The sequence below is a fragment of the Mercenaria mercenaria genome, chromosome 5 (assembly GCF_021730395.1).
Source record: "Mercenaria mercenaria strain notata chromosome 5, MADL_Memer_1, whole genome shotgun sequence".
NCBI classification, from domain to species: domain Eukaryota; kingdom Metazoa; phylum Mollusca; class Bivalvia; order Venerida; family Veneridae; genus Mercenaria; species Mercenaria mercenaria.
This window is the reverse complement of record NC_069365.1, coordinates 37157501-37185449: the sequence shown is the minus strand read 5'-3', so window position 1 is coordinate 37185449 and position 27949 is coordinate 37157501. Positions and strand designations below refer to the sequence as shown.

At 34.5% G+C, this 27949-nt stretch overlaps 1 protein-coding gene across 1 annotated transcript in view; it reads left to right on the top strand.

The window, feature by feature from the left end:
* The first annotated feature begins 3494 nt into the window (after positions 1 to 3494).
* LOC123558289 (centrosomal protein of 128 kDa-like) overlaps positions 3495 to 27949 on the top strand; it is a 46284-nt gene continuing 21829 nt past the window's right edge. The window contains exons 1-8 of the mRNA XM_053543213.1: positions 3495 to 3660; positions 4009 to 4231; positions 6437 to 6570; positions 13217 to 13291; positions 19969 to 20112; positions 20834 to 20977; positions 21538 to 21681; positions 27438 to 27581. Of these exons, the coding sequence (XP_053399188.1) occupies positions 3593 to 3660; positions 4009 to 4231; positions 6437 to 6570; positions 13217 to 13291; positions 19969 to 20112; positions 20834 to 20977; positions 21538 to 21681; positions 27438 to 27581 (1076 nt within the window). The 5' untranslated portion in view covers positions 3495 to 3592. The remainder of the gene's footprint in view (positions 3661 to 4008; positions 4232 to 6436; positions 6571 to 13216; positions 13292 to 19968; positions 20113 to 20833; positions 20978 to 21537; positions 21682 to 27437; positions 27582 to 27949) is intronic.

Genomic DNA, 27949 nt, shown 5'->3' with positions numbered 1-27949 from the left:
AACATATCATCTGCAAATAAAAGCATATACAAACATAGTTGGTTTAAGTCGGTTTCCGTCAATGCATTAAAATTCATATTACATGTGACGTCATTCACGTAAAGGAGAAAGAGAATAGGAGAAAGGGGTTCTCCTTGTTTAAGGCCCAAAGAGACGTCAAAGAACTCTGACAGTGTCGTAAAATTTCTGACACATGCTGTTACCTGTGCATACACTGAATTCACGATTTTCAAAATTTTAGAACTTAATCCAATATGTGTAAGTTTATACCATAAAGCTTCCCTATTTACAGTGTCAAATGCCTTTTCATAGTCTACAAAACAACAATGTAAAGATTGTTTACTTGAAATTATTTTCTTAATAATACTATGTAAAATAAAAACACAATCAGATGTACTTTTATTATTCCTAAAACCAAATTGTGAATCATTACATGTTGTTCTTCGCACCACTTATTCAATCTATTACGAAGAGCAAGAGAGAATATTTTCCCCATTGTACTAACAAGAGTTATACCTCTATAATTCGCAGGGTTAGATTTGTCTCCCTTTTTATGCAATGGTACAATAATACCCTTTGTCCAACAACTGGGGTAATTTCCATCTGAATATAACTTATTAAATATCTTTACTAAAAAGGGTGAAATGAATTGTTTTGAATCAATAAAGAAATCCGAAACTACTTGATCATATCCTGGTGCTTTGTTTCGCGTCAAGCTAGAAATAGTTTTTTCTATTTCATCTTGTGTGAAAGACTTGTCTAGACAATCAATATATACATTATTGTTCTCAGGAATATCAAAATTAAATGTTTCTGTATCATATGCGGATGCATTATCCGCGTTTAACAAATTGTTATAATATGTAGCAAATTCATCTAAGTTTATATCATCATTACAAGAATTTTTGTTTCTGTAACAATTAACTTTCTTCCAAAACGACCTAGGCGATTTTCTACTCATTTCAGATAGCTTACGTTTTTCATCTGAAAAATATGTTTTCTTGGTTTTACGTTTTACATTTACGAATAATCTTCTACTTTCTAAAAACTTAAGTCTATTAAACTCTGAATAATTTGATTTAAGTGTACGTTTGTCTTGCATAAATTGACGTTTTGCATTTCTACAGTCACTATTAAACCATGGATTTCTATTTTTCTGGGTACTATCATTTTTGACAGTAATAACTTTACCAAACATCTGAAAAGAACACTCGTTAATAGCATTTGTAAAAGATACAATATTATCACTAATTTCACCTCTGTCTTCCATGATATTTTCTGTCAAGTCATTAAAAATGTTTCTTTTTGATTCAAGCAGATCTAATAGATCACCTTTTACATTTGGGTCCCATTTTAATTTTGTTATTGTTTGTGCATTCTCTTTTTGTATGCGTTTATTTTCACAAAGCAAATTAAATGATATAGGACAATGATCTGAAAATTCGTTCAAATCCCGCACACACATATCAGAAATAATTTTAAAATTTTCCGCACTAGTGATCAAATAGTCAACAACACTTGCGCCATGTCTACCCCTACTTACACAATGATACGTGTATTTCCCAGTCTCTAATCTACCGTTTGTTAAGAATAAGTCATTCTCCTTACACAACGTTAAGAGTTTTCTGCCGTAAGCATTTATCATTTTATCATCTGATTCACGAATCGGAATATTGTAACTGTCAAGTTGTGGAGTATTTACGAATCTCGATAGGTTAATATCTGTAACGAAATCCGGCGATTCACCGGTACGGCTATTCAAATCGCCACAGATAAATACTTCGCCTAGCTGTTTATATGACTGGATATCTTCCGATAACTGCTCAAAAAAGTCAAATTGGAAAAGACAAGAACTATTGCTGGTATAAACACACGAGTCCTCCGGCGGAATATAGCACACAGCAAAATATAAGCTCTTTTCACCCGAGTTAATCTTATACCACAATATACCCCTACGGTCATGTTTCACCAGCTCAATCAATCCACACAATGTATTTTTATAGTAAACAATAATTCCTCCACTATTACGCTTGGCCTTTTTATTGGTTTTCGATCTTGGACAATTAAGACACTCAAATCCTTTTAAATTGATATTTGTCAATTGAGTACACCAAGTTTCAGTGAAAATTAACAAATCATACTCCTCTTTTAAATTAAGAAAATCTCCATCATCAAGTTTTTTGGCAAGACCTTGTATATTTAACAGGAGGACTGAAACAGTTTTTTGTTCGCTGCTGGCCTACACACTGACTTCGATAAAGTCGGTGTGATATATGAGGTCAACAATAACTGGAACAATGGGATAACCCGTGCACTTCACACTTTGAAATACAGGTTACGTTCCCTTAATAAGATGTTCTGAAAGAACATTCAGAAACATAGCCTTTTATGGTAAAGGTTTTCCCGATGGAATAGAGAAATAATGCAAGGATCGATTCTCTTAGCTATTTGATATGGGTATAACTAATCATACAAAAATAGAAAATTATATATTACACAGTCATTGTATATATTCCTCATATATTGGATAGGTTGACCTTAGTGACATATCAATAAATCAAGTTTATACTTTGTCTTTCTACAAAAGTACATAACAGTGTTTCTTTAAACGTCCAATTCACCCCCATTTTACCCTATATAACAACATACTAAATTAGCTATTGTAACAAAAATATTAATATTACTCCTAACCCGGGGATTCTTATCCAGTGAAAGCCAAGAGAGCGAGTACTGGTTAGAAGTCAAGGAAGAAGGCAAAGATCGTAGTTAACATAAGGGACAAGATCGTTGTCTATAATACAATTTTAAATATGTAACCTAGCAACAACGATCATCTTAACAATTGTGATTGCACCATATTCCAAACTATTGCACCAACGAAGCTAATACGCATCACTTCGATGACGGAAACTATTATAAACTTGGCTGATTTCCTCATTTATTGTGCGAGGGCGAGACAGGTTGAGACTCCATGAAAATTAGCTCTTGAATCTGCCAAAAGACAGATTGGTTTGATAACTGCCCCCTGTGCTGCTTTGTTGACATCTGTGAAGTCATTGAGTATGTACATTAACGTTTCCGTAGGTTTTGCTTTTTATATATTTACGTAAGCATATTTGTGTTTTACAATCTATTCCTGTTCCTCTGTTTACTGTTTCGTTTGTTAGGGGTTAATTGGCGGGTATTTATTTCGACTCTCTAGGCGATTCGCTGTTACGATAGGATTTTTGTTAAAAAGCAGGAAAAAGACCGAAGCCTTATAATCCCACGGAGGATTTATACCTCGCGTTCTATGTGAGTAATTGCAAAGTTATAAGCATAGAGCCTCGAACCTTGGAGCTGCTGGTGTTATGTATTTAGCAAATAATTATTACCCTATATTGATACAACTTTGATTCATCATTTTAATGATATCTTCATACATTTGATCCTCTCTCGAAACCCGCCCTCTTGATCCGCCCCGTGAACTTGTGTGTAAGATATCAGGGGAAGTAAATATTTCTAACGTTATTGATCGCCAGGTAAAGGGAATATATATACAGATTTAACCTTCCCGGTCTGCAAAGAGAAAATATATTCGAAAAATCGGAAAATGTCTTTATCAAGGGAAAGAGGGAGACGCTTCAATAGTGGAAATGATGTTTTTTTAGAAGATAAAAGGTTTGTTTAAACCTTTTTTCTTTCTCAATATTATTTTTGCTTTTAATATTTTTTATCACTTTCGTTTTTAAAGTTGTTTTTTGACATTTTGATACAAGGAAGGTTAAAATTTCTTATGTTCAATATTACATTTGTTATTTTCTTGTTGTGTTATAACATCTGCTATTAAGTTCGATTAAATTGTACATGTAAATACAAATCAAATGTACAATGTAACTAAAGTAAAGAGGTTTATAAATGTTGGTATGTCAACACGAATAGATAACAATACAATACCAGAGGTAACATACATCCTGATTAATATTTGATACATAAGTTGATAGCATGTTTAATTTGAAATATTAACAGGCCGGAAGAGCATACATATGGATCTACAGACTTCGATCACTCTACAGACAAGCTGAAACTACATGCCACTACGATTTCTGGAGACTTAAAAAAGTTGCATAAATACAGAGAAAAAATCAAGAAAAAGGAAAAGCAGTTAAAAAGTAAACATTTGGAAATTTGCAAGCTAACATATAAACAAACTCTAGATTCTTTAAAGGAAGAGATTAACGAAATAAAAGATGTAAGTTGAATACCAATGTATTTTAAAACACTTAACTGTTTATGATAAAGTATTGTCATATCCCTAACACTTGTTGCGATCATGCCGCGAATATCAGGCGAACATGCCGCGAACACTTTTGATACAACTGATATAATGTTCGCGGGATGTTCGTTTGGTGTTCACTTTTCACATGCAAATTAGTTTTGCCGCGAATATGTTGCCGCGAACAAGTAGCTGTGAGCTTCCCGCGAACAATTTGCTGCGATCATCCCGCGAACTAGTTGCTACAAACATCCCGCGAACTAGTTGCTGCGAACATGCCGCGAACTAGCTGAAAACCATGACTACTAAGCAAAACCTGGCCAGAAATTGTGCACAGAAAAAGTGCAAAAACAAATAAATTAATAGGAATCAGGGATATAAATTTATTGAATAAACTTGAGCACTGAGGCTGTAACAAATTCAAATTGTCAGTGTCTGAGCTTTTTATATCCTTTTTGGTACATTTTGAACTTAAATAAAATACACTTGAATTATAACTGTTAATTGAATTTATTCAATAACAACTATAATTATAATAAGTGTCTCAGTACATGTAATCATTTCATTCCAATGTTTTTTCTCCATACTGCTTATAAGTTATATGTATGACTACAAATCTGTCATAGTTTAACATGTTAATTAACTTATGAAGCTTAGTTCTATATATATTTTTAGATAATCTGTTTCAGCTCTGAAAAAGTTTAAGCATTTATTTCATTTTCAAAATTCCTCGTGTTTATTCAGATATATGAGTATAGATATTAAACATAAATTTTCTGACTTACCACAAATAAGAATATATTCCTATCACCATTCACTTATAAATGAAAAAGGTCTGTAATGCATACAGATTTCCTTCTGGTTGTAATTAACTTATCAGACTCATACTGTGACCTTACAGATAATGTTACAAATTAATTGATCTACAGTTACCTGCTCTTATCAAAGCCCTTCATTAACAGTTTACCAAAAGGTTATAATCTTCTAAGTTCTTCTCGCGAACATGCCGCGATCATTGGTCTTCTTGTGAATATCCCGCGAACTAGTATCAAATCAATCGCGGCATGATCGCGGGTAGCAGTGAATATCCCGCGAATACTTCCTGCGAATAGGTATGTTCGCGGCATGTTCGCAGTTTTTTGACAATTTCGTAAGGGATATTTAAAGGGAGATTGAAACGAACTTGTTTTTTTGTAGACCAAACAGTGGTATGAAATTTTGCTTGTGGAAATCCGATATTCCTTCAATACATGTGCTTCATGCGGAAACTTTAATCAATAACTGTACATTTTACGGTGTCCCGTAAGGGCCAACGCCGCATAGTTTGAGCTCGGAAAAACGAAAGAAATAATTATACTACGATGTTGAAAGTCGAAATAACGAAACTACGATGGTAAAAAGTCAAAACTACGATGATGAAAACATTAAACGTCGAAACAAATTATTTCGAACTTTCATTATCATACCTCCGACTTTTCACCATGGTGGTTTCATTGTTACGACTTTTACATCGTAGTGTTAATGTAATCATATCGTAATATTGCGTTCCTGTTACACATTCGCAAAGGATTCAAAACAATGGACGAATACAAGAGTAAAGTACGCTCAACATTAGACATGTTTACCTTCATGTAATGGTTAATAGACCTGTGCGCGTGGGCTAGCCTGGCACCCTGGCTGCATGGTTATTTTTTATATAAATACTGGAAACAGTAAGAAAAATTTAAGCCTCTAAAATAGCACAATTTTATCTGATGGCTGAACCATATATATGTTTGGATCCAGGGGCAATAAAAAATATCAATGTAGAAACAACCTTCTGGAGTTACTTCCCTCTTAATTAAGAAAACCGATATAAGTAAATAAGAACAAACATAGGGAAATAAGCCTGTCTACGCGTGGGCGACAGGAAGGTGATTCTAAGATGTTGAAAACTTGAAACTACAATGGTGAAAAGTCGAAAGTAATATAGTGAAAATTCGAAACAAAAAACCAGTGGTGAAAAGTCGAAAGTACGATGATGACTTAGCATTTTCATCATCGATGGCACTAACGGGACACTGTAACATTTAGTTGGTAGTCTTAACTTGTATTATATTCAGTTAAGCATAATGTAAAAACTGAGGTTAAATAAGATGTAGAATAAAAAAATCTATTACAATTTAATGGGAATAATTTCAGATCCTTGACAAGCGAGACCGAAAACCGGTAAGAACACAATCACAAAGGCTGCTGAAGAATGAATCGATACCAGAAGAATGTTCAGGTTGTAAATGGAAACAATCTCAAATACAGACACTGAAAAAACAACTGAGGTAAACACATAGACAATAAATGTTTTTATGGTAAACACCGATCACTCATGAAAAAATGCTCGAGTTATCCATGGTTTAACTGGAGGGATTTTTTTCGTGGAAAAATCAACCGGTTTCCCACCCCTCCCCCTCGCAGTTGGTTTTCCTCCCTTAGTTTTAGTTATTTTCGTTTTATTCATTCGTTTTTTAAAGATAATATAATATACATATACGTATTTTGTTGATTTATTATCCATTTCTTCCTGATTTTATTTTCCGTTTACAGGATACTGTCAAGTATCAAAAACAAAAAGTATTTGGATGAAAATCTAGAAATGAATTTCTTATCTTTCATCGTTTATTAATCAGTTACTGAGAAATATATGCGCTGGTCAGTTTTATCCCTCTTGAACATCTGTTATTCAAGTAAGTAGACTTACACACATACTTGGGAGTGGGGGAGGTGGAGTCAGTCCCAAACCTATACCGTGTATCATTAGTCAGGTATGTAGGTATGTAGTCTTCTAGATACGTACATATTATGTGGGAAAGAACCAACAAGCCGGTTTCTCCCAACTCCATCTCTTCACCATCTATTTATCAGTTTAGTTGTTTCTCCCCGTTTGTGCAAAGAAACGTGAAAAGAAAACACTAACCGTGTTTATGCGTAGAGAGACGTTTTAACTCAAGGGGCGGTGTGTGTTGTGGGTGGGTGGGGGGATGAGAAACTAACTGGGTTGGGAAGCAAAGCATCGTGGTGGGGGATCCAACCTATTTCTAGTAGGTTTTCCTCCTTTTTGTGTACTTACACTTTAAAGGAAAATGCTAACAAGGCGTGTGCATGTGGAGTGACAGGGATGAGAATAAAATTAATAGGCGAGTTTTTCTCCCTTTTTTTTAAAGGTAAAAAGGAAGGGGAAAAAGTAACCAGTGGGAGAAAAAATAACAACAGGTCAATTTTTTATCCTATGTTTTTGTACAAAAACTAAGCCAGGGTGGGAGTGCGGAAACAAAACAATGGGGAGAAAAACAGCTGGCTAGTTTTTTCTCCCTTTTGTGAAAAAGGAAAACAGTAGGAGAAAACTAATCAGGAGAGAGAAAATAACTGGGGAGACCAACCGTTTGAATTTTCCTCGGGGAATGAATCAACTAATTTGGAAAAAGCAACCGGCTGTTCTTTTCACCCCGAGAAAATCTGACTGGAAAAACTGATCGTGAGATCGGTTTGATGTCGGTTTGCACTTTTATAACGGTTATGACAGCTGAAGATGAGTACTTTGTATATATTGTTTAGAAGAAATAAAGACTGTCCTTAGCTAGAGAATTTTTGTACAGCCGTCTTAGAAAGAGAAGAAAAAAAGAGATCTGATTTCATTTGACTATAATGAGTCCATATGCATACGCACACATTCGTAAATAATTCACAATAATTGTATTTTCTTATTATGTATTGTGCCCGAAGTAGATACCCCAACCATTGCACCAGTGCAAAAAAAAACGAAGTTTTTCTTAACGAAATAACTTTTCTGTCTAGAAATGAATTTTATAGGATTGTCTCAATCTCCAAGCAGAGTTGTCGTTCGTTCCTCACCTCTGCAGCAGGCTAAATGTCAAGAATCTTGGCAAAACTGGAAATTTGCATTTTATTTAAATGGAAGTTGAATTTTAATTATCAAAATGCATAGCTTGGCGAATAGTTGAATCCGAGTTATGTTAAATCAGACAAAAAGATGATATTTTTGAAGATAAATATGGAACTATTTTCATGCCTCTTTACACTTAATGCGCATAAATATGTAAACAAAATTGTTATTGTCCTCTAAAACTACATCAAGCTTACTTATAAAATTTTCGTTGGTGGATTTACGACCATTCAGCTTGATTGACCTCGAATTTGCAGTAAAACAAACGAAACAGTCTATCTGTTTTTCTTTCACCGGCGTTCGAGAAGCCATTTTGAATTTTGAATCCACGGTCATGTGATCGATTTTATCACGTGATTTGTAACTACTTTCTGAGCCTACTACAGAGGTGAATGCTAATGTAACCGGTGTGCAAGAGAGTGGGATTGTCTATGTTGAGTGGACGATTGCTGCACATCGGACTGGCGTTTCCAGTGATTTTTCCCATGCCAGCAAGACCCATCTGGGACCTCCTACATGCCAGTTGCCTTTCGTGATAATCAACGATTTGTGCATTGATTACAATATTGTTTATAAATGCGATAAAAATCATGTACATTCAAAGTTGCTGTCCGTTCCTTATAACATATTTCTGGATTAAAAATAATATAGTTTTCAGAAAAAACAACGTTACGCTGAAAACGTTAAAACTAAACCGAAACTTGTGTTGGTGTGCGTCTTTGAAAAATCCTGATGTCATTTCTGCTACCATATGAAAGAGTGCTACGATGAATTTATTTCTTTTTGGCTTTATTTATGCAATAATTCATAAAATGAGATATGCAAGAAAAATGATCTAGTAATGGTTGTAGATGCAGATAGGAATAGGAAATTCTGCTCTCGGGTAACTGTTTTTGCGGTAACGAGGCTCTGCCGAGTTACCGCCAAATTAAGTTACCCTCGAATCGGATACTCCGATTTGCACTTACAATCATTGACATATTATTACATTCTGTTTTAATGTCTCGGTTGTAGGTCGAGAGTGTATAAGTTTCAGAACGAGAGCTTTGAAGTTTTAGATGGGGCATTTATGTGCGAGCCTGTAGGCAACGAACCAAATCAATATTGTGTTGAATGGTCCAAACAAAGATAATATATATCAAATGACAAAAGCGCCGATAAAAATAACTTCAAAGACTTCCAGTCCCGCAAATAAGAGTTATTTCTATACATCTTATAAGCATGTAATTTATGTACTTCGTAAGCACGAAAGTGGATTCAATGTTTTGTTTCTCATTATATGATGTATATAGTTTGATACTTAAACTCCTAAAACATTTTTATGTATTGGTAACATTTTGTAATACCAATACCATTAATTTAGACTGTCCGTCCATCTTGTATTTTCTGAATGATCTCATTATAACTATGCGAGGAAGCCATCCGTTCTACAGCTTATGATCTTTACGCCTACATACAAAAATGTTTTGTTTAATATTTTTTGTTTTCTTCTCAGTTTAATGTGTTAAATTATTCATGTTTAGCACAAAAAGTAATTGTGATTAACTTTTTTTCATTAAGACAAAACAAATTTTTGTCTTTTATCTTGATAAAAAATCTAGCATCAAGAGGAAACAATACGATGTCATGTTACGTGTATCGTACGCACTTCAATAAAGACTTCAGGCAAAAATCGTTTTATAAGCCGGCTGGCTCCTATCGGTCTAAAAACGTTTTCTTAAAATGATAAAGTATTGGCGAAAAATTGTCTAGGGCAGGCAGTTTCTAGTAAACATGGAGAACAAATTAGCTGTTTGCAATACTTCTGTATAAAAATTTGTAGTTATGTGTAAAAAATACGTTGTAAGTACTGCAAGTTCTTTGAATTTTTTTTTAACAAGCGGATTGTTTGAATTGTTTACATATGCTCACCAGATATTCATGTAATGAAATGGCATTTGACGACTCAGAAAATATTTTCCATTTCACAAGTATTTTCTTCTGGGTGACCCATAACCGGGGAATACTGAAGGCAAATATTCGTCATCAAACCGTGACTGATATCGACAACAAACTGTTACATACTTGTCATCCAACCGTGATACCTCTGCATTTAATATGCTCATTTAAGACAAATATCGTTAAAAAATGTAAAAAAAACTGAATCTTTACTTGGCGTAATCCGTATGATAAGTTTAAAGCGCGTTATTTGTTCTTCGGCGGTTTAATATAAAAAACCGTTTCTGCACGAATAAATTTTTTTTTTTGCAACATTGGACAAAATAAAAAGCTAATATGGCTGGAAACTAAGAGAAATAAAACAAAAATCAATCATTTTCTGTACTCAGGAGAACCGCAGCATCAGGTACTTCTTTCCAGTTGTTCCAAACTCTGTACCGTACCCGTACTGTACATTCATATTTCTTTACTGATGATGGTGAAAGGTACGGATTTAACAGTCTATTTTTAGAAACACTTTCGTTCTTAGATGTATAAATGGTCTTTTAAATTACGTTTCTGTGTCAAGCATTTCACCAAGGGTCCTATACAACTTCTTCGCACAATACTTAACAACATGCGTTGGGATAAGTCAAGCAAAAATGATCGATCTCGTTATAATTACTTTTTCGTAGCTCACAGCCGCTGGTCACTGTGCACGTTTACTAGCACACTTGAATGAAGAGTTCTAGTGACCATCTAAAATAGTTAAAGTAAAATATACAACTCCTGAATTGTCAATCTCTCAATGATTTAGCACTTCGCCAGTTATAGCCTTTATAAAGAGTCCTTTTAGGTAATGGATTATATAGGGTATAGTTTAAGCTTAGTCCCCTTTCAGTAGCTTTAATTTTTCTGTATTGAACTATCATTTTCTTTTCAGTAATTTAAAATTAAACTGGAAGCAAGCAGCTTCAGATCAAAAGCCAAATGTTACGAACAAAAACTTAAATATCTGCGTTTAAAGTTCGATTTAAGAATAAAATCGATTCATGTCTCATTCTCATGCACCTAAACTTTATTTCAGAGCCTCGGACATACTTATGAAATGATTGTTTTAGTAAAAGCCAAAGACAGTGAGTTTTAAACAATTGTAGGCCGTACTTTGTCTGCCTGGTCAGTTGGTGCGAAAATGGCCTCTATAGTGTTTTAGCTCACATGAGCCGAAGCTTCAGGGTATGCTATTGTGATCGCTCACCGTCAGGCGTCCGTCCGTTCGTCGTCCGTCCGTCCACACTTCCCTTTAAACAACATCTCCTCCTACACTACCAATTCAATTTTGATGAAACTTCACAGGAATGATCCTTTGATGGTTTCCTTTCAAAATTTTTCATAGAATTAAATTCCACACAGAACTCTGGTTGCCATGGCAACCGAAAGGAAATTTTTTAAAAATCTTCTTGTCCAAAACCGCAAGGCGTAGAGCCTCCATATTTGGCATGTGACACCATCTAATGGTTCTCTATGAAGATTGTTCAAATTATGTCCCTTGGATGACAAGAGGCCCCGCCTCGGGGGTCCCAAGTTTTACATAGACTTATATAGGAAACAACTTTAAAATATCTTCTTGTTTGAAACCAAAAGGCCTAGGCCTTTGATATTTGGTATGTAGCATTGCCTTGTAGTTCTCTACTAAGTTTGATCATATTATGCCCCTGGGCTGAAAAGAGGCCCTGTCCCGAGAGTACCAAGTTTTACATAGACTTATATAGGAAAAAAAATAAAAATCTTCTTGTCTGAAAGTTCAAGTCTTAAGCCTTTGATATTTTGTATGTAGCATTGCCTAGTGGTTCCCTAAAAATTATGCCATTGGGGTTGAAAAGAGGCCCCGCCCCGGGGGTAACTTGATATATGAGTTCTATAGGAAAAAATACTTAAAAAATTATCTGATCATATTTCCTAGATTGTTTTATTATAATTACCTGACGACCCCAAGTAATTAGGCGTCACTTAACTGTGACCTTGACCTACTGACTTACTTTCTTGTTTTTTAAGATACAGCCTTGAAATTTGGATGCCATTTACATTTATGCACACCGATCATAACTGCAACTGCAAGGCCTAGGTTTTTGATATTTAGTTTGTTGCATTGCCTAGTGGTCCTCTACCATAATTGTTCAAATTATGCCCCTTGGGTGAAAAGAGGTCCTGCCCCGGGGGCCCAAGTTTTACATAGACTTATGTAGGGAAAAAAAAACAAAAAACCTTCTTGTCTGAAAGTTCAAGTCTTAAGCCTTTGATATTTGGTATGTAGCATTGCCTAGTGGTTCTCTAAAAAATATGCCATTGGGGTGAAAAGAGGCCCCGCCCCGGGGGTAACTTGTTATATGAGTTTTATAGGAAAAAATACTTTAAAAAATTACCTGACGATATTTCCTAGATTGTTTTATTATAATTACCTGACGACCCCAAGTAATTAGGGATCCCTTGACTGTGACCTTGACCTACTGACCTACTTTCTTGTTTTTTAAGATACAGCCTTGAAATTTGGATGTCATATACAGTTTTGCACACCGATCATAACTGCATAGAAATTTGGACTACGTCAGTAACTTTCGATGAAGATTTCAATACTCGTCTTTCATGTTCTTATCTCAGACCTACTGACCTACTTTCTTGTTTTTGAAACTACAGCAAAGATATTTGTATAGTTTTTGACAGATTTCAGCACTTATCTTGAAGAATCTTTACAATGACCTTCTCACCTAGTTTTTGTTTTTTGAAGCTTCAGCAAAGAAATTTGTTCAAGCAAGCAGTTAAACTCAGGTGAGCAATAAAGGGCCATCATGGCCCTCTTGTTTCAATTTTGATCATTATTTTTTTTTTATGTTGGTCGATTCAGAGTGCTTCTCCTGAAATCATCTGAGATAGGAACCATCTCAGCATATTGAGAAGTATGTTAAACAACTCTGACTCTGCCTCTTACTGATTGGTTTGACGGATCTATCAATTGGATCTGTAATCAAATAATTACATAGATACAGACATTCTACATAACTTCCTCACATTTAAAATAATTGGATGACAAAAGCTGTTTTTATTTTCAGTCAACAACACATTCCGAACCATGATCAAGACAGGACACAGCAGTTAATAAAAGAAAGGGACGATGCTGTTGAAAAGTATTTTTTTATAAATTTTATCATCTCATCTAATTGTTTGATTATTGCACTGCTTCTCTCTTACGAGCGTATCTATATACAGGGATAATACACGTTTATTGTGTATTAACATCCACGGGGGAGGAAGTGTCACACGAAGGACGGAGTTCTTCTGATAATCTGTCATGTTTTCTTCTGATAACTGTTACGGAGTTCCTGGAAAACGTTACGGAGTTCGTCTGATTTCTGAATGACGTGCCAAGGAATCGTAGCAAAAAATGGTAATCATTTATCTTTAAATAGAGAGAATGGGGTGTAAAACTAAAGTTTGATGATCAAGGTTGCCTGATGTCTTGTGCTATGCGTCAGAAAAAACTGTTTAGTCTAATAATCAGCCCCACTACTTTGAAAAGAAGACATTTTGAGTAAAATATCGAAATCGTTTGCTCATTCATACATATTATTCTTCTTATTCACGTTCTTCCACCCGCAGCACATGCAATAGAATAATTTTAGTGCAAAGTTGCAAACATATACCACTTTCTAACAATTTTATGCCCGATTTTTCAGATGTTACGGAATTCCGGTGATAACTCTGAAGATGTCACAGAGTTCTTATGATAACTTTTATTACTGCCAGGGTGTTTCTTGAGCTATGTTAAGATACTTTTTAGCTAATTTTATTATTTAAAAAGGGTGTTAACGATGTTCTAACGTAATATATTTATCCAAGGCACAGTATTGTGGTTATATAATGTACGGTATGAGTCTTTTGTAAAGTTTAAAACTATATGCAGTATAATGACATATATAGTAAAATACGAATAAATAATAAATGCAGTAAATTGTATTTTTTCGTTCTATCAATGGATGTGCTAATGTTCGTGAACAACGATTTATTGGTTTCCGTTTTGATTGATCACTGAATTGAAATCAAATCCGTTATCTTTAATTTAGGGTACATCTATTTGCTGCATTTGCAGAGGCTGTCTGTTTCTGAAGTGATTGATCGGATTAATGATAAAAAATAATGCTATATAGTATGATTTACCATGATAATTATAACTTTACCATCATCATTTTTTAAATCCTTCATATAGTTGACACTGAAAAAGTACAGTCACAATGCGACACTACACAACACAGAGAGCGAGCTACCGCTTCATGTGTAATCAGTTGACACGAGTCATATGATGCTATAGCATATTTACCACAGATTTGAGGCAGATAACCGACATGTTCGTAATGTGACTGGCGTTAATACTGCAGTATTTTCATTACATCTTACAGAATGCATATAATTTTCGATGCGCTGAATACTGCGTACCAAATAGAGGGTTGTCATCCTCATACGTGCATATACTATTTGTCATATAGAATATCATAATAAGTGAATAATGTGAATTTTAAAGTGCTATCTAAATGCTATAAGATGAATAGAATGGCATTTTAGAGTTTAGCTGGAAATATTATAAAGTAAGAGGATTCTGCACTTTCTTACAATAGAATCCACAACGTAATTTCCAAACCAATCAATTATGAAATAATAAATATGTCCCTATATTTTATCAGTTAATAAAATATGGGCAGGAGTTCGGATGCGTAATAATTAAATCACGAGTGCGTAGCACGAGTGATTTAATATTCGCATCCGAACGACTGCCCATATTTTATTAACTGATAAACTTATTGGAACATATTTATTATTTCGATTCTAACCATGCAAATTCTGCGCATTTTACAGCACTACATTTTAGCTCAATATGTCATTCGGCTGGCCATATGCTATTACAAAAACCTCCCACGAATGGAAAGCGTTGCATAAAACGGAATTTTCCGATATTCATTAAATTTTAATTAAAGTATTAAGTTGTGAAAATGCTATTTTCAATAATATCTAAGGTCAGATATAGAAATCAGATGTAAATACTTTATTCAAACCTTATATATATACAGTTTCTTAAAATAGTACACGTCACTACATGATGGCACTGAAACATACACGCCAGAACATTGCGGCATATAAACACGTAAACACTTGAGTCTGGAAGATTGGAACATGAATTATAATTTTATTTTAGTAATGTCAAAGTAGAATCTAGTTGACATTCGTGGTGCTTACAACGCAGAAATTGTAAACTACGTACACGACCAGATAGATGCACTGATGTTGAGGTTGAAACTTACCGGGCTGAAACATTTTCTTACGGTAAAAATATAAACAAATAAATTCATCAGTTAGAAATTGTTTGTTTCAGAAAATTTGATGTACATTTTATTACTACTGCTTAGCACTGAAAAAGTCGAGTATTTAGTCGGCATATAACGGAAGCAGAATAGAATCTCACAGTCATGTTACAATCGTAGGGTGGAATGGAACAGCTATATTTTATCGTAGATTCATGTATATGCGATTTCGCTATATGTTTATATAGCAACTGCTGCGGATCGTGTTAGAAATGAAAATAAGAGTACATGTGTATATTTCTGTAACTGTTTAACACTGTACATCATTTATGTGCAATTTGTATTTAAAAAATTAACCATAGTTAGCCAGATCATCATTATTAGCGTACACAGTCCCTTTAAAAGTAACATCTAGTCAGAATAACAAATATAACACTAAAAACTTATCATTGGAACTCAAAAACACACATACCGTATATTATATAACCACAATACTGTGCCTTGGATAAATATATTACGTTAGAACATCGTTAACACCCTTTTTAAATAATAAAATTAGCTAAAAAGTATCTTAACATAGCTCAAGAAACACCCTGGCAGTAATAAAAGTTATCATAAGAACTCTGCGACATCTTCAGAGTTATCACCGGAATTCCGTAACATTTGAAAAATCGGGCATAAAATTGTTAGAAAGTGGTATATGTTTGCAACTTTGCACTAAAATTATTCTATTGCATGTGCTGCGGATGAAGAACGTGAATAAGAAGAATAATATGTATGAATGAGCAAACGATTTCGATATTTTACTCAAAATGTCTTCTTTTCAAAGTAGTGGGGCTGATTATTAGACTAAACAGTTTTTTCTGACGCATAGCACAAGACATCAGGCAACCTTGATCATCAAACTTTAGTTTTACACCCCATTCTCTCTATTTAAAGATAAATAATTACCATTTTTTGCTACGATTCCTTGGCACGTCATTCAGAAATCAGACGAACTCCGTAACAGTTATCAGAAGAAAACATGACAGGTTAACAGAAGAACTCCATCCTTCGTGTGACACTTCCTCTCCCGTGACATCTGTGGAAGCCTGTGGGATTGATCGTGCTCTTGATCGTCTGCAAAAGGACGTGGGTTTGTTGGTTACCGAGACCGAAGTTCATGGTCCTCAACATATCCGAAGGGCATATGCAGACGTTAATACACACAAACGTATATTGTCGCTATTCTTGCATGAAAAAACATGACCTATAGGCTAAATGTATTGTTTTCATAGGTGATGACGTTACGCTTCCGGTCCAGTTTTAGCTATTGTGATCACTCACCGTCCGGCGTCCGTCCGTCGTCCGTCCGTCCGAGCACACGATTGGTACCTTAGGTGGTAGGAGGTGTGGCCTAGGACAATAGAACTCTTTTGTATTCATTCCGTAACCACTTAATTCTTTTGTTCCTTAAGTGGTCATTCTGTTGTTTTCAAACAATGGAATGACCACCTCATACATGAATCGTATGGGTGTGCGTCCACACTTCCCTTTAAACAACATCTTTTCCTAAACCATCTGGCCAATTTTAATGAAACTTCACAGGGATTTTCCTTGGATAGTCTTCTTTAAAATTGTTCAAAGAATTGAATTCCATTTAGAACTCTGTTTGCCATGGCAACCGAAAGGAAAAACTTTAAAAATCTTCTTGTCCAAAACCACAGATCATAGGGCTTTTATATTTTGTAGGTAGCAACATCTAGTGGTCCTCTACCAAGGTTGTTCAAATTATTCCCCTAGGGTCAAATATGGCCCCGCCCTGGGGGTCAAATGGTTTACATATACTTATATATGGAACACTTTGAAAATCCTCTTGTCAAAAACTACAAGGCATAGAGCCTTAATATTTCGCATGTGCCATCATCTAATTGCCCTCTATGAGGATTGTTCAAATTATGCCCCTTTGGGTCCCAAATTTTACATAGACTTATATAGGAAAAAAACGTAAAAAGTCTTCTTGTCTGAAACCAAAAGCCCAAGGCCTTTGATATTTGGTACGTAGCATTGCCTTTTGGTTCCCGACCCAAATTGTTCAAATTATGTCCCTGGGATGAAAAGAGGCCCCGCCCCGTGTGTCTCAAGTTTTACATAGACTTAAATAGGATTAAAAAAAATCTTCTTATCTAAAACCACAAGACCTAGGCCTTTGATGTTTGGTATGTAGTATTGCCTCGTGGTTCTCTACCAAGATTGTTCAAAATATGCCTCTGGGGTGAAAAGAGGCTCCGCCCTGGGGTGTCTTAAGTTTTACATAGACTTATATAGGATTTTTTTAAAGAAAATCTTCTTGTCTGAAACTGCAAGGCCTAGGCTTTTGACTTTTGGTATGTTGCATTGCCTAGTAGTCCTTTACCAAGAGTGTTCAAATTATGGCTCTGGGGTGAAAAAAGGCCCTGCCCTGGGGCACCCTAGGTTTAAATAGACTTACATAGGAGAATTTTTTAAAAAAAATCTTCTTGACTGAAAGTTCAAGGCCTACGCTTTTGATATTCAGTCTGAAGCATTGCCTAGTGACTCTCTAACAAGATTGTTCAAATTATGCCCCTGTGGTGAAAAGCAGCCCCGCCCCGAGGGTCACATAGATTTTACATAAGTTATATAGGAAAAAAATCTTCAAAAATAATTTGATAATATTTCCTAGACTGTTTAATTATAATTACCCTAAGACCGCAAGTAATTAGGGGTCATTTGGCTGTAACCTTGACCTACTGACCTATTTTCTTGTTTTTCAAGATACAGCATTGAAATTTGGATGACATGTACAGTTTTGCACACCGATCTTAAAACTGACATTCAGTGACATTGAATGTGATATACTGACCTACTTTCTTGTTTTTTTTAAGATACAGCTTTGAAAGTTTGATGACATGTATAGGTTTGCATGCCGATCTTTAAACAGACTTTCCGTGATCATCAATATGACCTACTGACCTACTTTCTTGTTTTCTGAGCTACAGCAAAAGGATTTGGACCACCTGTAATATTTTTTTTACATATTTCAAAAGTAATCTTGCTTAATCTTTACCTTGACCCACTCTCCTAATCTTCTTGTTTAAAAGGTTTTAGCTAGGATATTTGTTCAAGCAAGCAACTCTACTCAGGTGAGCGATATAGGGCCATCATGGCTCTCTTGTTTAATTACCATTCTGTGGTTCTTGAAACGGTTAACATGTTTAAAATGGTTAATTATCAATAACCGTGACCAAAATGAAAACGACAACAAAACACGATTCAATGTTTTTAAAAGATTGATTTTATTTCTCGTTATTATAAACATGCCATGTACCATATATTTGTATACCACTTAAAATTCGGTAATCAGGAACAGAATTTCAAGAAAAATCATCTTATGTTTCAAAGTGCTGACTAAAACGTTTCCTAGATTTATATGAATTTGTTAGATATTAGATAAAAATATAACGGTTGATTCTTCTTTAAGTCGATGTTATGATTCCTAAAAGTAAACAATGGCATAATTTACATGCGATTCAAAACATTCTCGGTTAAAAAATAATAATTCGGCCATAGCGAAAACATTTCAAAAGTAAAAAGCATTGTATTGACAACATGAATCGCCATAAACGTTAATAAACGATATAGGTTCCTGGATCAAGTAGGATCCAGAGAGAAAAGTAGCTTTATGCAAGAATAGCCGAAAAATACACTAGTAATATGGCGTCACAATGTTCCAAATAAAAATGAAAGAGATCTACGTTTGACAAGAACTGTTAGGACTGTTTTTTTATATCTTAACACGAACATCGCATCTGTTAACTCTAGTGCTCTGTAAGAAAAGTTATTAATCATTATTAGAGGCCTCCGTGGCCCAGTGGTCAAGGTCGCTGACTAAATAATTCACTTGCACCCCACCGTGTAAATTTGAGCCTCACTCGGGGCGTTGAATTCTGCAAGTGAGGAAGCCATCCAGCTGGCTTATTGAAGGTGGGTGGTTGTACCCAGGTTCCAGCTCGTGATGAAAAGATGCAAGGCGGAGCACCTAGGATCTTCCTGTACGATCAAAGCTGGAAAGTCGCCATATGACCTATAATTGTATCGGTGCGACGTTAAACCCAACAAAAACAATAAACACAAAATCATTATGTTCTAACTTCGATAATTCAAGCTTGATTAGTCGGGTCATTTTTCACTATATGCTACCTTTTCGCCATTGGGACATGCAAAAATTGATAACTGGCATTCCTGAAAAATTCCACAAACGGCAATCAGTAAATACAGCTCTTTCTATATCTAAAAATGAAACCTAGGTGGCTTAGATATTATGCATATATATCATTACGAGTTTTAGCTGGCTAAAAGGATATGTTCTTTATTTCCGTATTCCTCATGCCTTAATCAAATGCTAGATTCGTACTTACAAGTACGGAAAATACGATTTCACATGACAGGAATGTGAGATGTGTATATCTGATAAAAAGCGTCTCTATTCTGAAAACTGCTTTCTTTTCCAGACAAAATGAATTGTTGCAGACAAACAACCCGGTACAGCGTAGGGAGGAGTTAAGGCAACAGAAGGCCTGTCAGAACAGAGAAATAGAGAGTCTTCGTCAACAAAATCAAGCCGAAAAAGATTTAAAGGAAGATGCCCTCAAAAGGTTGTATTATGAGTTTTAGAAATAACATACGTAGGTAGTAGTTCCACAGGTATAGATCACTTAACAGCTAGGTGTTCGGAATGTCATTTTGTAAAAGGAGGTAGATACTTTGTTTACATGGCAAAATGATCGTAACAATTCCGAAGAAGTACTCAAGTGAACTTCGTTCAATCGATTACATCAAAAACATCTTATCCATGTCCACGCAAGTCAAATTTTGTTTTACCACATCATAAACTCACTTAGATTTCTCGCTGTTCTGTGGCCCCTTCTCGCCCTTGAGCACCAGAAAACATCATAATTATGTTTCATTCCATTTGTATCATGTTCTCTAGCGTGATTGTGTTTTAAATTTATATCTACAGGAATATCTAAAACCAGTTAATGTTTCTTTCACTATGTACAACCGTTTTTTCATGAGAAATCTACTGCGTATTAAGTTTGATATATTTATGAATTTAGAGAGCATACACATATGGATGGTAGTAAATGAAAAAAAGTGTTATTTATACTCTTTAAATTCAGCCTAACGAGATTAATATTATGATTTTAATGTAAAAACAGAATAACGAATTACAGTAGTTGAAAATGTCGAATTTTTCATTTCCTATCATGTCTTAATCGTGTGTTGTATTCGTGAACATGTAAGGAATGTGAGATGTGTATATCTGATGAAAACAGTCTTTCTTCTGAAGACTTCTTTAAAATCTATTTTTTCCAGACTTAATGAAGTGTCGAAAACACATATCCCCCTACAGCATTTTGACGAGTTAAAGCAACAAAATGCCTGGCTGGACAGAGAAATAGAAAATGTTCGTCAACAAATTCAAGCAGAAAAAGCGGCAAAGGAAGATGCCCTCAGAAGGTTGTATTACGAGTTTAGAAATATTATACGTAGGTAGTAGTATAACCCATTAAACAGCGTTTGGAATACTGTTCTCTAAAGGGCAATAGACAGCTCGTTTACGTGACAAAATGAATTTAAAAATGGTAACAATTTTGAAGATGTACTGAATTGAACACATTTCTTTTGATAATTTCAAACAACTAATGTCGGCCCTCGCAAGTCAACTATTATTTTACCATTTCCTAAACTCAGTTGTATTTCCTGCTGTTCTGCGACCACTTCTCGTTTTTGAACACCAACAAATATCTGATTTGTTTTTCATTCCATTTGTTTCATGTTCTCTTACGCGTTTGTGGTTCTCACATGTATTCACAGGAATATCTAAGTTTAATTAAATTTTACTACTATATATCCGCATTATTAAGTGAAATTTACTGTGCAGACTAAATGTTTCATGTTCATTTACGTATTTGTGCTTTTCACATGTATCTTTTGGAACATCAAATTTTAATCAAATTTTACTACTATACATCCGCATTATTATGGGAAATTTATTGCGAATAAATTTCGTTCTGCAGACTAAACGATGTGTCAAAAACACACGTCCCCGTACAGAGTTTTAACGAGTTAAAACAACAGAAGGTCTGGCTGGACAGAGAAATAGGAAGTGTTCGTCAACAAAATCAAGCAAACAAAGCGGAGAAGGAAGATGCCCTCAGAAGGTTGTATCGAGATTTTTAAAAATATTATACGTAGTAGTAGTGACACAAGTATAGACTATTAAACTGCTAAGTGTTTGGGATAGTGTTCTCTTAAAGGCAATAGACAGTTAATGTACGTGACAAAATGAATTTAAAAATTTTGACAATTTTAAAGAAGTACTAAATTGAACACATTTCTTCAGATTATTTCAAACATCTTATGTCGGTCCTCGCAAGTCAACTTTTGTTTTACTATTTCTTAAACTCACTTGGATTTCCTGCTGTTCTGCGACCACTTCTCGTTCTTGAACACCACCAGATATCTGCACTTGGATTTTCTGCTGTTCTGCGACCACTTCTCGTTCTTGAACACCACCAATATCTAATTTTTTTACATTCCATTTGTTTCATGTTCTCTTACGTGTTTGTGATTTTAACATGTCGTCATGTGAGCGCAAAAACTGGATAACTGACATTTTCATAATTTTTCAGGAGAGCCAAAAAACTAATAACTCCTATTTTAATTTGAGCTCCTTTTATATGTGTATAACTTTCCAACAGTTGAAAATACATGAATTTATACCTTAGATGTATTTTTTATAAAATCATTACTTTAAAAGAGATATTTGTTAAATATGCATATAGCTTGATTTTGTTCCGAAATTGTTTTGTGCAAAAACAGGTTAAATGCTCATAACTGGCTTTTGCATCATTTTTGTGTGTGCAAAAAGTAGCTATGTGCACTTTCTAATGCATATTTGCACAACCAACTTCAAAATAAAGCTTTGTATATGCTTAGATAATAAGAAGAATAGATTTCAAAGTTGACTCACACTCATGACTAGTATGTTTAAAGAGCATCTGCATGATTAAAGATACTAGTATGTTGTATTGCGGGATATGTTAATTTTACTACATTTAGTTACAATTGGTGTTACCGGTAATTATTATAACTATTTATGTTAATGAATTTAAAATGTAGATACCTAGTGCAAGCCAGTGACTGAAATTGATTACTTATTAATCTCAATATTATAATCTTAATTAACAGTGTAATGCAACATAACAAAGGGGTCCGGCACATGAGTGGATTGAGTTATGTGACTTATTTTTGTGTCCTAGAGGGTATAAAAAAACATACTAATATGACTACTCCCTAGAATATAATTATGGCTCAGTGCTCTAGGACACAAAAATAAGTCACAAAACTCATGTGCTGGACCCCTTTGCAACATAATATAGATAGATAATTTTATTCCTCCAATAATTTAAAGTATAGCACAAATACAGCCTCCAACAGAAAAGTTGTTAAATAGAATGATGGCAATTGTCATTTCCTAAATTATTCATAATCAACATGCAAATGTTTTATTTTACCTGTCAGGACTACAGTTAAATAAATGTGGTTGATAGTTGCTTAATAAAAATGCTGTTTAATGGAATGTATTTATGTACTGAAAACGTTCGGTAGGGATTTTGACTTGTCGTTTAATAAAAAGAAAATCGCTTAATAGAGGTGGTCGCAAGTACGATGTCAACTGCAATGCCATTAGATTTAATAATTTATAATTACATAATAAGGTTAGTATAATTATTATATAATTTCATAGCATAACACTTTTTCTTGGCAGCATTTCATTTAAACATTGGACACTGCTAAAGATGAGATTGATTCTGTGTAGTGTAATTGTGACAGCAATATGTTGTACTGATAATTTCAGTATATGAACAGTACCCTATACTGCAAACTTATGCATATGTGCAGGGAGTCGTGGGGGGGGGGAGGGGTGAGGTGAGGAGGAGGGGAGTACCATTTTTTCAGTATATATACCGGTATATTTTCTTCTTATTTATAAGACCATACTGATGATTGCATCCTAAAAGTTCACTAGAATTCAGCAGTTGGCTGTTGAAAAATTCAGAACCATCTGCAGTAATACTTCCAACAAAGATCTTGTACCCCAATAAAGATTTCTGCATAAAATATACTCAGCTTCACTGAAAAGTTACCACCCTAATGGCCCTTATATTTTAAAAATGCGTTGGACTGTGTTAAAAGCATAATACGACTACATTTTTGATGCAACTGAGACGTCACTGGTGTAAAGATTTGTCAAGTTCGATTAACTCCATTTGAGCCACGGGCTGCATGTGCAAAATGACTTTTTCCAGCAATGTCAACATGTACGAAAATTCTATCGCAAATCATTTATCGCATTTGAATGTTAGTCGACAGACTAAAAGGAATACGTTAAAAAAACAGAATATCCTTGCAAAGAATGCCACGTTTAAGGCACGATCAACACCATCAGGCCATTGGCATGGTTGACGCCGAACTTTCATGTCGTGAAATTGCACATCGTATGTGCTTTTCTCACCTGACAGTCATGAAATTGGTTAGGAGACATGATCAGACAGGGTCTATGAGTAATGGACCACACACAGGCCATGAAAAAGTGACGTCGATATTGTATAAAAAAGAAAAGAGGTATATATTAAGACGTAACTTTTCAGTGATGCCCAGTATACATTTTTTTCCAAGTTTTGATGACAATACATAACTTAAACAAAAGTAATCGACAACCATAATCAGTGTTGAAATCTCCTTAGAATTCAGAATTTAGCAAATTGCAAAATTTAACGCCCCCACCCCCTATACAGAAATAATACAACATTTTCTCAAAATAAAATGTAATATAAGATGTAATATGCCTTATGGAAGTACATATAGCTATTATCTAAAGGCATATAGCTTTGAAACTTATTTTTCCTTTTTGTATGTCAAAATATCAACCCCACCGTATCAACTCCCATAACTCTGACATGCATTTTGCCAATTATGCCCTCTTTTGGAATTTGAAAATAAATCCTGGTTACTGTTATAAAGTTTGGGTACAAGTAACTATCTCCAAAACTAATGCATAATATTGATTTGAAACTTCACTTGTGTCTTCAGGGTTATTAAACTAGGTAATAGCATCAAGACCCATAAACCTGAGATGCATTTTGACCAAACTATGCCCCTTTTGGACTTAGAAAAACCTAGTTAAAATTTTGCATGCAAGTTCCTATCTCCAAAACTAATGTATATATTGAATTGAAGCCTCACTTGTGGCTTCAGGCTAATAAATCAAGGTGTAAGCACAAGTCCCATAACTCTCATATGCATTTTTGCCAAATTATGCCCGCCTTTTGGACATAAAGAAAATCCTAGTTAAAGTTTTGCATTCAAGTTAACTAATGAGATACTGGATTGAATCTATATAGATATTTTAACATTCATGGTAATATTCCACAATTCGAATAGTCGAGCTTTTGCAAGGATTGCTTTTGTTAAGAATAGCCTTCAAACACAGACTAAATAATGTGAATAACAGTATTTATAATTTCAACATAGTTCATCTCAGACTGTGATGAACTGATTATAAACTCTGTGTAAAATTTCATTAGCTTAAGAACTGTAAATTATGAACTACAGCATCTGTCATTGGAAAGTTGAAAAATAATCTTAACTGACGTTGCGTCATCAAGAACTGGCAGTAGCTGAAAACACTGTTGAACAAAACAGAACTCAAGACGTTAAGGTATTGGACCCCTAATAGTAATGTTGATTGTTGAAAGAATGGCATTTGCTTGGTATATTCTTAAAGTTGACCGTGTTTTGCACTGTGTTGAAATTTTTAAACAACTTATATATATAATTCATGATTTTTCATCAAGCTCAAGTAGAGTCAAATTTCAAAATGATGGCCACTATCCAAAATGTTCGCAGATAATTCATTTTACCATTAATTTTGATAAAAGAAAAGAAACATCAAACTATTGGTTAAGAATTATAAAACACTAAATAAAACTGACAACGTATCTTTTTTCTAGGGTGCCTTAAGTAAATGGAGTTAATGAGACAGAATTCTAACTCCAACATTGAAAAATTAAAGTCGAATCCTGCAGGTCTGTTTTGAATTTTGCTCACTACATTAAAAAATAACCTTGGGGCAGAAGTAAAACTATATACCTACATTTCTTCCACAATATGTAATCTAAAGTGTTAATGTAAAATAGAGAACTTTTACCCCATTTAACTCAGTATTTTTAAAGATGTCTAACTCTACCCTTTCTATTTCAGAGTACAATAAATATTAATTTGTACAATTAATCAATAATAAGTCTTGAAAGAAGTCAAAACTTACAAGAAAAAAAATGAAAATAAGGAAAAAAATATTTGCTCCCTGTGGGGCTTGAACCAAAGGGGACTACTACATCACATAATTTTAAAGGTTTTGGGGTGGTCTGGGGTATAGTAACCCTTATTTTTAGACTATAAATAGACCACCTCAAAACCTTTTTGTGAATAGTGGTTACTATACTCCAGACCACCCCAAAACCTTTATGTAATGTACCCCTTTCGCTTGAACCTACACCCTCCCAGGATGCAGGATGGGTCCCCCCACAAGAAGTTTCCCCCACCCTGCTACACCTTAGTATACATACATACATATAATTATATTACTGTGTTTACACCATTTGAGTCAGGGATGCCCCCAATGCACCATTGTTCCTAAAAACTGCAAGAATACAATGTCATGTTTTAAAGCATAGAATTCAGATCCCAGAGCAATTCTTTAGAAAATTCTGCTGGTTACGCTCGCAAATCTGGTATCAGTAATATTAAATTATGCTGAAGTCCAGGAGAGTGAAGAAAACAGACCTACTGTCCTCTAGTTTATACAAGATATTTTGCTTCTTCACCCTTTCTCTACCCATTAGACTGCTAGTGCCTTGTATTAGGAAGGCAATTATTATTCAAATAAACTGAAAACCATTTTTTTTTATAATTTTTGCTCAGAGAAGTTTACTACTATGCTTTAATCAAAGAGACTTGCATTTAGCTATTTTATTTGTACTTAGGCAAATTACTCAATATACAGTATGTACGTCTTTATCATGTTTGTTAGCTTTGAATAACATTTATATAACAAAAATATTTTGAGCTAAAAAACAAATTATGATCAGTAAGCAGTACAAATTGGTGTTCAAACTCACTTAATGTTAAAATCATAATAAAATGCAAATTTACTACAGAAAAGTTCCGCTAATAAGACCACTTCTAATATTTCAAAATCATGCAAAAATTGGAAATTTTAAAGAACCAAAGTGTAAAATATAGAGCAAAAACGGTCTGCTAATATGACCGATTCACTACTGAGACCACCATTTTGCCTGGTCTTATTAGCGGAACTTTGTTTGCCTACCTGTTATATTGTCTTTAAACAAATTATTGATGCAAAAACAAGTTAAGTGAACTTAGCTTGTTTTTGCATTTAAAATATATGCATTTATATGATATTTTATGAGTGCAGAAACAAGCCAAGTGCACTTGTCCTGCTTTTGCTCTCATCAAAACTTGGCTTGCAGATAGCAGGTTTTTGCAAACAAATGAAAAAAGGGTTTTTTAAATAAAAACTTGAAAAAATAAATGGTGGGCAGATGTATGACATCATTTTGGACTAAAATAGTGATTTTTGAAAAAAATGTCAGTTATTCAGTTTTTGCGCTCATATGACGATGTATCCACAGGAATATCTAATTTTACTGAAATTTTACCACTATATATCCCATTATTAAGGAATTTACTGCGCAGAGTAAATGTTTCATGTTCATTTACACGTTATTGGTTTTCACATGTATCCACAGTAATATCTAATTTTAATTAAATTTTAGCACTATACAACCGCATTACTATGGGAAATTTATTGCAAATAAATTTCGTTCTGCAGATTAAATGATGTGTCGAAAACACACGTCCCCGTACAGAGTTTTAACGAGTTAAAGCAACAGAAGGCCTGGCTGGACAGAGAAATAGAAAGTGTTCGTCAACAAAATCAAGCAAACAAAGCGGAAAAGGAAGATGCCCTCAGAAGGTTGTATCACGAGTTATAGAAATACTGTACGTAGGTAGTAGTGCCACAAGTATAGACTATTAAACAGCTTAGTGTTTAGAATACTGTTTCTATTTATTTATTTGGGTTTTACGGCGCACCAACACAGTATAGGTTATATGGCGCCAAACAGGACTACAAATTTTGGTTCCACGTCTCATTTACATCGAAATAAAAACATGAGGTATGGAATCAAAGTTTGCATACCTGCTGGAATCACAGAGTTACAGCAAAACCAAGTGTTAAGACCCTATTAGTCGTCTCTTACGATCATGCAAGGGTAAGGCAGTGGTTCCAATTCTTTTCATACACAGATCGTCCCAGAACCACATGGGGCTGGAATACTGCTT